Source organism: Hippocampus bargibanti, linkage group LG14 (genome assembly GCF_051943395.1).
Source record: "Hippocampus bargibanti isolate YZ-2025 linkage group LG14, ASM5194339v1, whole genome shotgun sequence".
Lineage (NCBI taxonomy): Eukaryota > Metazoa > Chordata > Actinopteri > Syngnathiformes > Syngnathidae > Hippocampus > Hippocampus bargibanti.
The window spans coordinates 5,298,696-5,312,739 of record NC_142747.1 but is presented as its reverse complement, the minus strand read 5'-3'; the positions used below and the strand labels follow the sequence as shown (position 1 = coordinate 5,312,739).

The following is a 14,044-nucleotide window of genomic DNA, read 5'->3' as shown; positions in this document are numbered from 1 at the left end:
GCAGTTACAGTTTGCAGGTCGGTTATGAATTGTGGTAAACCATATAAACGGTTACTCCCACCCACTTATTACATATACAGAGCACACTAAACTGATAAACAACTAGTTTTAAAAGCAGAAGTCGAGAATAATGACAGTTATTGTGGATTACATATGAAAAATGTAAATCCGGATTTCAGACTTTATTCATCATGGAACTTGACATGGGTGATTTCTTATTACAGGCCGCATAAAATTATGTGGCGGGCCAGATCTGGCCCTGGGCCTTGACTTTAACACCTGTGATTTAAATCATTGAAACGCAACATTTACTCCGTAACTGAGACAGTCATGTTTGTGTCAACATGTGAAAGGTTCGTTTCGCAGAGGCTCGCTCTGTATTGATTGAAAGATTGGGAGTGGTCCATCTCTACTGAATCCTTCTTTCAGTTTTGAAAACCTGCCTGAAATGATTTATTTATTTCTGTATTTATTTGTATTCATTTGTTCATCTATTTATTTTTTTTTTTTTTATTCATTTTTTATTCTTAATAGTAAGAGTAATTAAGCGAGGCAGTATGTTTAGTAGCTTCCTCTGATGGTGTCAGAATTATGTTGTGTTTTGTTGCTGAATGATGCCAAATTTTCTACCAGCCGGTACAACTCAATTGAAGTCCTCGGGGTATGGTGGAGAATGGTAAAAGCTGAAGTTGCTTCAATTGCTTCGGAGCTTTAAGGGTTTTAAAAATATAAATGGAACCGTGATAGTCGGGGAAAAGAAAGCCGTCAATTCTGCAATGTTCTGCACAGTATGTTCTCCGTCCCCCGCAGATCCCGGCTAATTCTGGCTGCTTCTGTGCAGTAATGACCGGTGCCACCTGCCCAGGTGCTGTTGGCTACAAACCCCCCTCCGGCTTGTTTTCATTCCCAGCCGGGCCGCCTGGGCATTGGCATACCCTCAACCGGCGTCCTTCAGAATTTGAGAACAAGATTGAAAAAAAAAATAGATGCACTAAGGTGGTCCTTCAAAACAAAATGAGCGGAATCGGGAAGGTGAAAAAGAAAAATGACGAGGAAAAACAAGCAAAAGCTGGCCAGCACGCCGCCGCACGCAAGGTGCGAAGTGCGTGATTACTTAAAAAAAAAAACACTTCCCTGCCAGGCGTCATCAAGAGCAAGTGCTGCGCCCGCAACATTTGTTTGTGGAGACAAATTGGAGCTCAGAACAAAGGGGACGGAGGGCTCTACATTAGAGGGACTGGCGGTCTGCTTCGGCAAGGGAACTGATTTGCCCGAGCTTTGCCAGGCCATTGACGGGCAGCGGGGAGTGCGAGGGGGCGGGCACGTGCCAGCGCTTCCATCTTCTTCTTATCATCCCAACACTGACCTCCGTTGACAATGAGAGCGAGGTGGCCTGTCCGGTGGGGAGTTCTGGTGACGACCCAGTTTCAAGGACAGGGGCACAGTGTCACAATTAGTTTCTTCAAAATATTGCTTCTCATTCACAGTGGTCCCACAAGATCACTCCTGGTCTGCAATGGTCCAAAGCTAATCAGCAGTTGCAAGAGTTCTGGTTCAATATTAACTCATTCACTGCCATTTCTGAATGTATTCGGCAATTGAAAACATGTGACGTGGAACCCCATTCCCGAATTTGTTTGGATTTTGGTTTTTCTTGGATTTTGGTTTTTTTAAGCGCTGGTCAGATTTCTGGCAATGTTTTTCTCTTCCACCAGGGGGTAGTATTTCCTTTTTTCCATGTTAGTGCTTTGTTACAGCTTCAGCTGTTGTTAAAGCGCTATATAAACCAATGTTCCTCAACTGGGATGATCACCTGATCGTGGTGAGGCATGATGACGTCTCCATGACCCCGGCCGGAATCTTGTACTCAGGGCAGGGTCACCCAAGCCGAACAGGACGAAGGGTAGAGGCCAGACAAAGAGTGATCCCAAAGCCGCACCCGGGGGTAGGCATAGGCGGAGTCCAACGGACCGGACTAGTGGCACGCCCCTGCAACCACACTCACCTGAAGGTCGTCTAGAGTCCTCACTCTTGCCACTGGAATACAGTGGGTGTGGCCAAGTTTGTGGAGGAAGGAATTGCATGGCCCTTCCCTCACACTAAATGGCTTCAGCTTCCACCATATAAGTCCTCTAGCGATAGGATAAAGTGACAGGGGCAGGTCATCGATTTGAATGGGAACTTCTAGCTTGATTACTCCAGAGGGGCGGTACAGGCTTGATGGTCATTGCGAAGATGGGATGAAGCGATATTGTCCTTCAGCAGCATCCTGTGCGCCTGAGCAGCTCTATTCGGGGTCCGCACTGCTCACCCCTTACAGGGGAAGGGTCTAGAAAAGGTGACCTAAACATTGCTTGCTCCCCCACACCTGGGTGGCTCACCACAGCCACCAAGGCCTCCCACCACCACGGTCGAAAACGCAATGTAATTAAACCCATGGACTATGAACCTGGCTTCCTGGAATGTTCGCACCCTCCTCGATGCTCAAGACGGGATGGAGAGACCTTAAACACGAACCGCCCTCATTGCACATGAGTTCAGGAGGTACAGCATTGACATTGGGGAACTTAGTGAGACTCGGTTCTCAGGTGAGGACTCACTCTTAGAAGTTGGTGAGGGCTACACCTTCCATTTATGTAGCCTTCTCTTTGGAATCACTTCCCTCTAAAAGTTAGGCAAGCTCCTTCACCTCCTGTCTTTAGAATTATTATTTTTTTTTGGTTTTTGACTCAGAAAGGACACTTGAATTTTACTTTGAATGTTTTCGTGCTTTCTCCTTTCTCCGTTATTCATTGATTGCTTCATTGTGTGAATTATTTTTGTTTATTTCATCGCGTTTTCGATGGAGTGGTTGCGTAAATGCATCTGGGAAGCAGAAAATACATTTTTTGGAAGATTATATCATCCCTGCGTATAATGGATTTTCACCGAGAGTTGTCAGGTCTGGCATGTATCACCTCCACCAGGGAAGTTCATCATACTTGCCGTCCTCGCGTCTTATTTGTGAGACAATGCAAAGCCGGAGGTGTGTATTTTGCATTTAACCTTGATGAATTTTTCACAGGCGCTAAAAAACAATCATCCGCAGCCCGGTGGGCAGTGTTGTGCAGGCGAACAAACACTCGTCCCACGGGAGCGGAAATGAAAACAAGCCTTGGCGTTGCGCGGTGCAATCTCGGACCCTTTCGCCACGCCAGCTTTTCGCGCCCGACTTACGGGACGTGTGCTGGGGCACGGTGTCGACGAGGAGCCCGTCGAGAGCGTGAAAGTTGGCGTGAAGATTTGCCATTGCCTACCTTGAGCTTGCTGTTGTGATCCACAGCGGGAGAGCCGTCACGCTTGGGCGGGAGAATCAGCTCCCACTTGCCGTAATCTCTTTTGCTGTATGGGTGGGAGAAATTGTCCCATCCATCTAGGTGGGGAGTCAAAAACACAAAGACTGAATGTTTAGGAGGAGAACATCACATTCCATAAAATCCGTACCCCGATTAGACCTGATGGAAACAAGAAACAATCGAAGGAGTACTCTTGATCAATCTATCACTATATAAGTGAATGCACTAAACAAACACACTCACACACACACACACGCACGCGCACGCACGCACGCACACACACACACACACGCACACACACACACACACACGCACACACACACACACACACACACACACACACACACACACACACACACACACACACACACACACACACACACACACACACACACGCGCACACACACACACACACACACACACACACACACACACACACACACACACACACGCACACGCATTACTGTTTCAATGGGTTTGTGATGTCCGGATTACTCCAGATGAAGGAGTGAGGACCACCGTTGCTGATAAATTTTGAGAAGAACTAGTGTTACATTTGGATACTAAATGTCACCCCATTTCCCACTTGAACTTCTTTAAAAAAAACAAAGAAATAAAAAGTGGACTTGAAACTGAAATAACAACAGAAGTGAGGTTTCTGAATGGGTACATGCAGTGAATTTGGTTAAAATATCGTTTGACTTTTTTGTGGTATGAACTTTTTCCTCTCATTAACCACACAAACACAAACATAAAAACACACAGTGAGTAAAACTTGTGTGTATCCAAGTGAAATGAAATCATTAAAAAATCATTTTGGTTGAATTTGTGAGGACCTCTCTGAAACTTTAACAGATGCATGTATAGACCCTCTTGAAGCCTTTAGAATGAAAAACTTATGAGGACCGACCAAAAGGTCCTCACTTGTCAAAAATGTCCTCACTACGTATGGTATAAAATGTGAGTGGTCCTCACAAGAATAGTCATACAAACACACGCACACGCACACACACACACACACACACACACACACACACACACACACACACACACACACACACACACACACACACACACACACACACACACACACACACGCACAAGCACACGGACACGGACACGCACACACGCGCACATGCACACACATTTTTTTTTGTTGCTCCTTTGCGAACACATTCTTTTATTTCTCTAAATGGGAATAAATACATGGAATCAAGACTATTTCCTCTCTTGATTCCATCGTCACTTTATTCCAACGTCAAAAACTCTGCATGTATCGATTCGGACCTCTGTTACTTTCGGACATCGTCAGGGAATGCATCAACTTTGCTGCTGTGAAATGTAAATTTCTCCACTGCGAGACTAATAAAGACAAATCCAATCCAATCCAATCCAATCAACAGAGAGACTCAAAGAATATATTGATATGTGGGCTGAGCGTACAGCGTCAAAGTAATTTAGTTTCATGCACAGGTAGGAAGCAGCTGTGCTTATTTTTAGTTTGGGATTTTTTTTTATGGTGTCAAATAAGAGTCATGGGTCACAAGTCGTATGCGCAATCAAGTCGAGTGCTAAAATAGGTTGGATAGAGGGTAGTAAAAAAAAGAAAAAAAACTGAGTGATATGAAAACAGCTATAACGAGGCCTTGGGTGTGCGGTATCTTGTTTATCTATTTGACAGACGAGGGGCGGCCCGGTGTGACGTCGCTAATGATGAAAATAAACGATGTCAACAGAAGCAGAGACCATTAACTTGATCTGACTTTCAAAGTTGGCTTGGCGGGTGAAAAGAAGGTCTGAGTGCACAGGCTGTTTCTCATCAGCGTGTCGGCGATGATGAAATAAGCAGCTCCTCAAACATTTCAAGGCGGACTCCCATGTTCTAAAGAAGAAAGCTACATTAGTCAGTATTCAGGCTAATTCTTGACCGATCAAAATTTGCAACATTTAAGGTCGGCCGGAATGGAACCTGCATCTTCCTCGTTATCTTAATTTCTGCTTCCTTCGCGTTCGTTAGGGCAGTCATGTTGAATTTCTTTTGAAATGTTCGGGCGAGATGCAAGCTTGGCATGTGCAAGGAAATTTCTTGACGTTGTTGAAACAAACTCCGATTCAATGTCTTGAGTACAGTAAAGGAACCACATGTGATTATATGGCCGCTTTATTTTTACGTATAATTTACATATACCATAATTTCTGGTGTATAAGTCGCACCGAAGTATAAGGCGCACCATCAATGAATGAAAAAAGTTGTCATAATATCATATATAAATACTATATAAAAGTTTTCTAAATATAAGGCACACATCATTACAAGGCGCCACAGCAGAGCCTGAGGTTATGCACTACATCTCCAGGGGGAAATGGAGTCGGTGACTGCTGACAGTAGTTGCGAGACCTGTAGTGGCTCATTATTACTTCACATATAAGGCACACCTGTGTATAAGGCGCAGGGAAAATTACTTTTGAGGAAAATTAAGGCTTTTGGGTGCGCCTTATACACCGTAAAATAGGGTAATAAAAAATCAAATCACATTTCGCCCATTCAGTCACTTCCTGAGTAAAAATTCCCAGGGAATAATATTATATGCCAAAATAAGAACCCTCTGGGTAGAATTGATGGGTTGTTACGTCTCGGTTGCTAAAAGCGAGTTATCTAATGATCAGACAATCACGGGGAATTCCGATAGAAGATCCGCGTTCTCACTTACTGAAATCGCCAGTGAGGAAGAGAGCCTCTGCGGCGGGAGCCCATTCCTTAAAGAAAAGATTGTTGTTGGGCTGCCGCTGAACGCCAAAGGTCCGGTAGCTTTGCGTGAATTGGTCGAATCCGCCCTCGGCCTCTTCCACCTGGAAAAGATGTTTCTGGAACAGCTCATACCTGAAAACAGCAAGGGGAGATAGGATGAAAAAGCAAAATGGCAAAACGGGATTACTTCTTGACTATGTTGCATGTCTTCAAGATCGATTGCAGACTCATCGCCAATCGCATTATTGGCATCTCGTCTTTGAATTGGAAAATTGTATAAGATGATAAGAAAACGTCTATTTGTCTCACAATAGAGAAAGTCCTAATTCACAGCAGCGGAGTTCCGAAAGAAAGACATAGAAGACAAATTGTAGGAGCTGCTGTCAAGTAAGCAACTCTCCCGGCTACAGTGGGCTTTCTGCTGCCATTTATAGACTACAACATTAATAACATTGGGCTGAAGGGGCAATACAGCTTTTCATCAATCTGTGTGGGTCAGATTTGAGCTTAAGAAAAGTCAAATGGATGTAACCTAGCATGATCGCGATCGACCAGTTTAGCTCACAATCGACAAGTAGCTAGCTGACTGGTCCCAAGTCAATCGTCAGAGGTGTAGAGGAAACTAACAAACAATATTTTGCATGTTTCTGTGCATGTTAGCAATATATTTTTGTGTTAATCCACACTGTACCCACATCATCCTATCGGTGTCACTTTCTTTCAAAAAAAGGATTATAAACTAAAATAAAATAAAGACCTGGGTCCCTGGAAGTTGTAGCGCTCAGCAGTCTGCAATTGCAGCTTGCGATCATAGCTGTTGTTGACTAAACCAGGTAGTCAATCATTCTCAATTTAAGTTGTTGCATTTTCTGCAGGCGTCGACTTTAAATAACATCCTCACATTCAATCGAGGGAAGTGCATTAATGGGGCTAAATGAAGATCTGGACGTCAGCAGAGAGCTTGACTGATCGAATATAAGATTCAGTCGCAGATAATTATGTTAAATCGGAACCTCGAGTCACTGTGTCAATGTCGGTCTCGCTCTGAATAACCAGCATCGTGCAGAACTCGCCGTTGTTAATAAGCAGCGCTGGAGACATCTCCTTGGCTCTTATTTGAGGGCTCAGCGGCGCCGCGAGCTGCAAGATTTCCTGGCGTCTTGCACAAACAGACGGCTAAATAATGAAGAGTGTCAACAGAGCAAGGCCCGGCGGGGCTGCAACGGACGCGCGGCCTCAATGCAGCTTTGCGCAATCAACGCGGCCGCTGGCGTTCCGTTGAACTACGATCCCCAGGGGCGGCGAGGCTGAACCTGGGAGGGTGGCAAAGTCCAACAGACGTGCGTGGACCTCGGGCATGACACGCTGCTGAGATCTGAAGCGGGCAAAGGTCTTTTTCCTGATAAAGCGGCCCGATTTGTGGTGCGGTGCCGCCGGGCGAAAAAGCACAGCGTGATGCCAAAGCTGGAGATTGGACTTCCCGCGCGACACTGTTTAAGACTGCCAGATGCACGATGCCGGAGGCTTGTCGGCAGAGAGAGCTTCATAGGGTAAAATCATAAATGGCCCCTTTGTACACAACCACAAGCAGTGGAGGATCCATGTTATGAAGTTTGACACAAAATATCATGATGGGGAAAAAAATACAGATAATGATTGCTATGGAAATGTTTTTTTGCGGGTCAAACTTGACTTCCTCTGACCGACCAGTTAGAAGACGGGAAAATGTTGACGTTATTACACTTAGGCTTGCTGGTCTTGTGAGGCGAACTGTAACCTCCCTCTCTCCAAAGAACCGCCGAAAAGAAGATACACTGTTTGGATTTAATAAATATTAATTAATTAATCCATCCATCCATTTTCCAGACCGCTTAAAGCACAACCGACGTCTCCGGACAAGTTGTGTCCATAATTTGTAAAATGGCTTCAAATGACTTCTACTGAGCGCATTTTACAAATATTCCATCACATATAGCTATATTTTACGTTTTAAGACTTGCGCTGAATATTCAGGAAGTCTTGTTTTTGAGTTGGTGACGAGTCCGTACGTGACGTCACTAAAGGACCGCCCTTTGACCGTAAAAAAGGCGCATTGTAGCGGTCCTTTCATCACGTCAATGTATTTTGCTGTACATGTTTGGTCTGGGGACCTCGTGTTGCACCCAAAAGCCACCAGAAGGCCAAAAGAGGGCGGCCAAGCACCATATAAGGAATTTATCAGCCTGTGGAAGCGGAGGTGGCCACTGAAGGTCGCCATTTTGTGCCTCTTTTTTTGGGTGAGAGATTTTTCCCCAATGTTGCCTCAAAATGGCACATATAATTCTTTAATCGATTACAAACATGTATGCTTTCCTCTTCAGAACAATTTGAATCATATTCATAACTGGAGGTGTAACAAGAAAGCATATTCTCCGAATCTGAGGCCATTGTTTTGATTCTAGAGCAAGGCAATATGTCTTGGCGTGATGTCACGAACTGGGGGCGGGACTTTCTGAAAATGCCCAATTCGCAGCTCATTTTTTTTGCAGATTTTGGTCACTTCAAGTCATTTTTATTGGTGTTTTGCATTTGACTAAAAGTATCATACTGTGTTTTGGTATTTTAGATGCTATAAAACGTTTTTCTGGTGTCAGTTAAAAAACAAAAAAGTGACGTCGGTTGTCCTTTAATCCTCATTAGGGTTGTAGGGGTTGCCTACCCCAGCCGTCTTCGGCCACTAGGCAGGTGACACCCTGAATTGGTTGCCAGCCAATCACAGGGCAAAGAGACAAACAATCATTTGCTCTCACACTTACAACTCGGGACAATTTAGAGCAGGGGTGTCAAAGTCATTATAGTTAAGGTTTCTTCTTGAGGGCCGTTATGAATTTGGGGAGGCCATTAGAATGTTTAAGCCCCTCCACATATTACATATAGAGCGCACAACCAATTAATGAATAACTAGTTTTCAAATCTGAAGTCAAGAATAATGACATGTTATTGTGGTTTACATCCAAAAATATGACATTTTGGTCAGGATCTTAGCAAGTATCATGGAATTTCACAAGTTTGATTTGCTTTCGCGGGCCGAAAAAAAATGATGTGGCGGGCCGGATTTAGCCCCCGGGCCTTGACTTTGACACCTGTGATTTAGAGAGTTCAATCAATCTGCCATACATGTTTCTGTAATGTGGGATGAAACCGGATGACCCGTAGAAACCACACGTAGGTCCGGGGGGTACATGAAGAAACAGGTCTTGAACCCACGACCTCTGCACTGTAAAGTCGGCGTGCTAACCACTCGACTACCAGGCCGCCCATCTTAAATTCTCATTCTTATTCTTATTGTAATTATTATTAATTAATGACAAGTATTTGAAAGTCGATCTTAAACAGAAGTCAGTGTTTGTGATATATTTTATGTGATATGTGATATATTGGGAGAAGGATGCTGAGCCTTGAACTGCAAGGCAGGAGACCAAGAGGAAGACCAAAGACGTTTATGGATGTTGTGAGAGAGGACATGAAGGTAGCTGGTGTGAGAGAAGAGAATGCACAAAAAGGGCTCAAAGCAGGACACTGATTCGCTGTGGCGACCCATGAAGGGAGAAGCCAAAGGGAAAAGAAGAAGAAGAAGCTGAGATTTAAAATATTGGTCTAAGTTTAGGGAGAGCCCAAAGGTGGGGGACAAAAAAAATGTGGCAGAGCGATCAATCCAACACTTTGTAGGAGGTAACAATTATTTGAGCTCCACCAGCAGGGGTTGGCGTTTGACGCACACGTCTCGGGTTCGGTGAAGCTTGGCAATCCCAAACTGGGCGTCTGATGGAACTGACACTTCTCTTATCTAACGCAAGGTAGGAAGCCTGCCACGCTTTGCTGAAACTACAAAGCGGGTCGTCCCTAACCCGCCATATTGCCAAAGAGGATCCTCATGAACATGGACATTAAAGAATAAAAATAATACAGTGAGCTCTAATTTGCTTTTGTACAATTGTGGACATATATATATTTCTCTCAATCATTCAGCTTCTATTTCGGGCGAGATGTGACATACATCCATTAACTATTGCATCTGGAAATTCTTTTCTTGAGCCTACTTTGGCCCTTTTGCGCTTTGTTGAGCGGAAAGGCCGGTGCTGTTGGTCAGTCTGTCACTGGATGGATGAATGGCTTGAGGAGCCCGCGATAGAAGAAAGGAGCGTCAGCGCAGAGCGCCGATGTGTATGTGGAACTGTCACGGCTTAGAATTGAAGCGGATTTACGTCAGACAGGATATGTGAGACAATCTCTTTTTGTCAATGGATGCTGCAGCTTCGTGTTTGCTATCAAAACTTAGCTTGTAGCAGACTTGCACATCCCACCATGACGTCCCTGATCTACTGATGAAAAGGAGGCTTTGATCTTCTCTTCTTTGATCTAGAACTGCGTCATAAACCTCTCCTCCAATTTTACTTATCGACAACATTTTTTTCAGGTGTGCTTGTGCTTGAGAGAGCTCTCCAAAAAACTGACTTGAATTATACAGGTAAATTGCCACCGGTGATTCTGTCCTGGTCCTGGTGACGCTACTCGTTCGATTTGACAACTCTGCGCATGCTCACAACTGTCAGAACAGCCTGACGTCGCGACCAATGTCCTCATGTTTGCATCTGGTCACGTTAGGCGAACATTCCATCTTCTAAAGAGTGTGGTTTGATGCAAGTGAATAGGAGCCATAATGTAATTAAAATGTCACACGGAAACACTGAGGAACTGGAAGGTGTTGCAAAATTGGAAGTTATGTAGTTCAGGGGTCCAAAGGTACAAATGTGAGAGCAAAGCATTGACCTCAGCGCCTGACATTCATCGCTGTTTGTTCGTTTCTTTTTTTTTTTTCTCTAAATTGCCATTCGGGAAACATTTACCTCCGCTTGAAGTCCTTTGCATAGGGTTTAAGGTATGGGTCCATTTGAAGGAGAGTGTTGAACCCAGGAATGGTAACATTATGTTCCAGTTCCGCCATCGTTTCCACACCAAGACCAGAGCAATCGAGCACCGACCACGGCTCTTTGCCTGCCTCACTGTGTGCGTGACCAAAGAGCAGGAATGTACATCGCGGGGGCTTTTTGTGTGGCTGGCGGTGACTGAAGGCGAACCGAAGTCCGTCCCCCTATTACAACACGCGGCTTTGTTTACCGCCGAGAAGAGCCGAGTTCAATCGAAAATTTCCGAGTGCGACTATGACGCCTGCCAAGTCATGAGCGAACTGCACGTCTCGATGGATGACTCAACAAGACCTTTTTATTTAGCAACATTTAATCGTCTATTTAAATGTTACTATGTTTCACATTGTCAAGAAATGAGATGCCAAAATGTATTACATGATGAATTGTTTTCAGGCAACCTTATTGACCTCCAACTTTTGAACCTTGAGGTTGAATCATTCCTTGGTATTTATTATTGGCCTCCCACCTAGACAAGAAATGATGATACAATACGCGTTAAAATGTGTTGCGTTGTCTTCTACATTTGTTCAGATTATTTATATATTGTTTTTGTAAAGAGTGAAAAAAAATACAGTTGCAAACATTACTGTAATTCCTGTTCGCATTTCAAATTAGGGCTTGAAACTACCAGGATTAGCTGTAAAAGTAGATACTGTATTTCACATTCGGCAAGGACTTCAAAGTCGGGCTTTAAAGTAGAATTGGGCACTACAAAAATGCTTTTAAAAGGTTTATGGATTTGAACAGAGATTGGGGTTTCATAGTAAGGTTTGGCTTTCAGGGTAAATTCTCAATTTAGGATCAAACTTTCAAAGTATGGATTTTAACTCGTATTGGTGTTTCAAATTAGGGTTCCAACTATGTTTAGGGTTTGAAATGTGTCATCCATGTCACCAAATGCAAACTTTTGACCACTGCAGGACAAACCACAAAGGGATTGTCATCGGAAGGAACCATCTGTTTGGAGAACAAAGCGCATACACACACACGTTTTCCCCTCAAGGTTAAGTCAAGAGATGTCACCTGCGTTCTGCGCGGCAAAATGAAATTACCTTTGCAAGGGCAGAAGGGAAGGGGGGATGGAGACAAAAAAATCTACTGCTTAGCTATTTAAAAAAAATCCATATTTTTAACTGTCAATAGAAGCACCGTGGAATTGAGCTGCAACAATTAATCAATAGTTTGACAATGATTAATTAGAACATTCATCACCTTTTATTTCTGATCATCAATAATCCTTGATGTACAAATACTTGCTCGTTATAAAGTGCTGCCATATAGAGCTGTCTTTTAAGCACCCGGGGCTCGTGCTAATTTCTGTCCCCTAAAAGTCACAGTGGAAAAATAGCAACAAAAATAATCAGTGAGACAAGAATAATGAAAAGAATAAAAATACATTTTAAATGTTTGATGCCCAAATTTTAAAAAAGAACGCAAATGAGGGACAACCTTATCACTTCAAGAGTTGTTTTTTCTTATGTTGTTTGGCTTACTCGAGAATTATCGTTTGAGTGCAAGCAACTAGTTTGGTGTTAAATCCCAATAGAAGATACTAGATAGCTACAGCTTGGACACAGTTGTTTGGATTGGATTGGATATGCCTTTATTAGTCTCGCAGTGGAGAAATTTACATTTCACAGCAGCAAAGTGATGAAAGGATGAAAGTAGGAAAACAAAATACAGTGAGACCTCAACTTACGAACGCCTTATAATACGAACTTTTCATCATACGAACGTCAAATGTATGAAAATTAAGCCTTATAATACGTACTATTTTCATAATACACACCCACCGCGGCCGGTCCATCAAGCACACGACCTTCGGATCTGGGGAAAGTGATCTTGGGCAGAAGAACAGCGCGGCGCTACTTTCCATACCCCTTCTCATTGAATGCACACGTCGATCGCCTACTTGGAGCTTTTTGCTGATGATTTTACTATTATGGGACCGGAAAATGAACACCACAGGCTCGTGTTCAGCCTCAGTTCAAATGTGGTGCGTTACTATGAATAAATTGAAGAAACTACCAGCCGTACACGTCTACTCTGCTCTGTTTATTTGTCATCCAAGACCTGGGGTGCGTTCAGGTTCGAGAATAGTGCATGACTTCTTAAGACTCTAGGCACAATGCATTTTGGGTACTTTGTTTAGTCTGAAAACTTCGTGTTAATCCGTGTTGATGGCGAAATTAGAAGGAAAACACATACATAACGCCATGGTGAATCGTTGTGTGTTGCACCAAGACAACTATTTGATATTCGCTGACACAAATTCCCAGCTGACAAATCAGCCCATTTCCAACGGAGCTTGGGCGCAATCTTCTGCTTTTTCTGGGTGCTCCATTGCTGTCATTGACGGCTCGAATTGATATGGGAGGACTCCTAGAATCAATTGCAAACATTTATGCTTTCCTCTTCAGAAGAACAAGAACAAGAAAACATCTTCTCCGAATCTGAAGCCATTGTTTTGATTCTCGAGCAACCTTCTGAAACTGGCCATTTCCGGATTCATTTTGAAGTCATTTTTATTGGTGTTTTTCATTTAACTAAAAATATCAGCCTGCCTGATTTGGGTATTTTAGATGCTATAAAACGTTTTTCTGATGTCAGTGGGAAACAAAAACAAAAAATGGTGCCGGTTGTCCTTTAAATGTAGTATGTACAAACCTCATAGCACAGTAAAAACACTACAACCCAATTTATTAACTGTCTTTCAAATGTGAAAAATATCCCTGATCAGTTAATAAATTTGTCTCAAGGAATATGCAAGATATGGCATTTACAAACTATTTCGCAGATACTTGGAGGAGGAAATGGAAATAGATTAAAATAACATATGCACTGTGATTTATCAAGATTGCGTCTCTTTTTAAGTTTCCATCGAAGGGGCAAAGAAATCAACATTTATTGAAAAATGGAATCACTTTCAACATTCAAAACATATTATTACACAACGAAATATTCAAGCTCAATAATACCTACTTGTGTTAAAT

At 43.2% G+C, this 14,044-nt stretch overlaps 1 protein-coding gene across 2 annotated transcripts in view; it reads right to left on the bottom strand.

The window, feature by feature from the left end:
- Positions 1-11,163, bottom strand: part of LOC148888074 (1,4-alpha-glucan-branching enzyme-like) — an 80,126-nt gene extending 68,963 nt beyond the window's left edge. The window contains exons 1-3 of one of the 2 annotated variants that reach the window (XM_089013825.1): positions 10,971-11,163; positions 6,047-6,216; positions 3,297-3,412 (exon numbers count right to left, since the gene is read on the bottom strand). In XM_089013825.1, the coding sequence (XP_088869951.1) occupies positions 3,297-3,412; positions 6,047-6,216; positions 10,971-11,068 (384 nt within the window). In that variant the 5' untranslated portion in view covers positions 11,069-11,163. The remainder of the gene's footprint in view (positions 1-3,296; positions 3,413-6,046; positions 6,217-10,970) is intronic. The other variant, XM_089013826.1, reaches the window with a different exon arrangement.
- Positions 11,164-14,044: the final 2,881 nt, after the last annotated feature.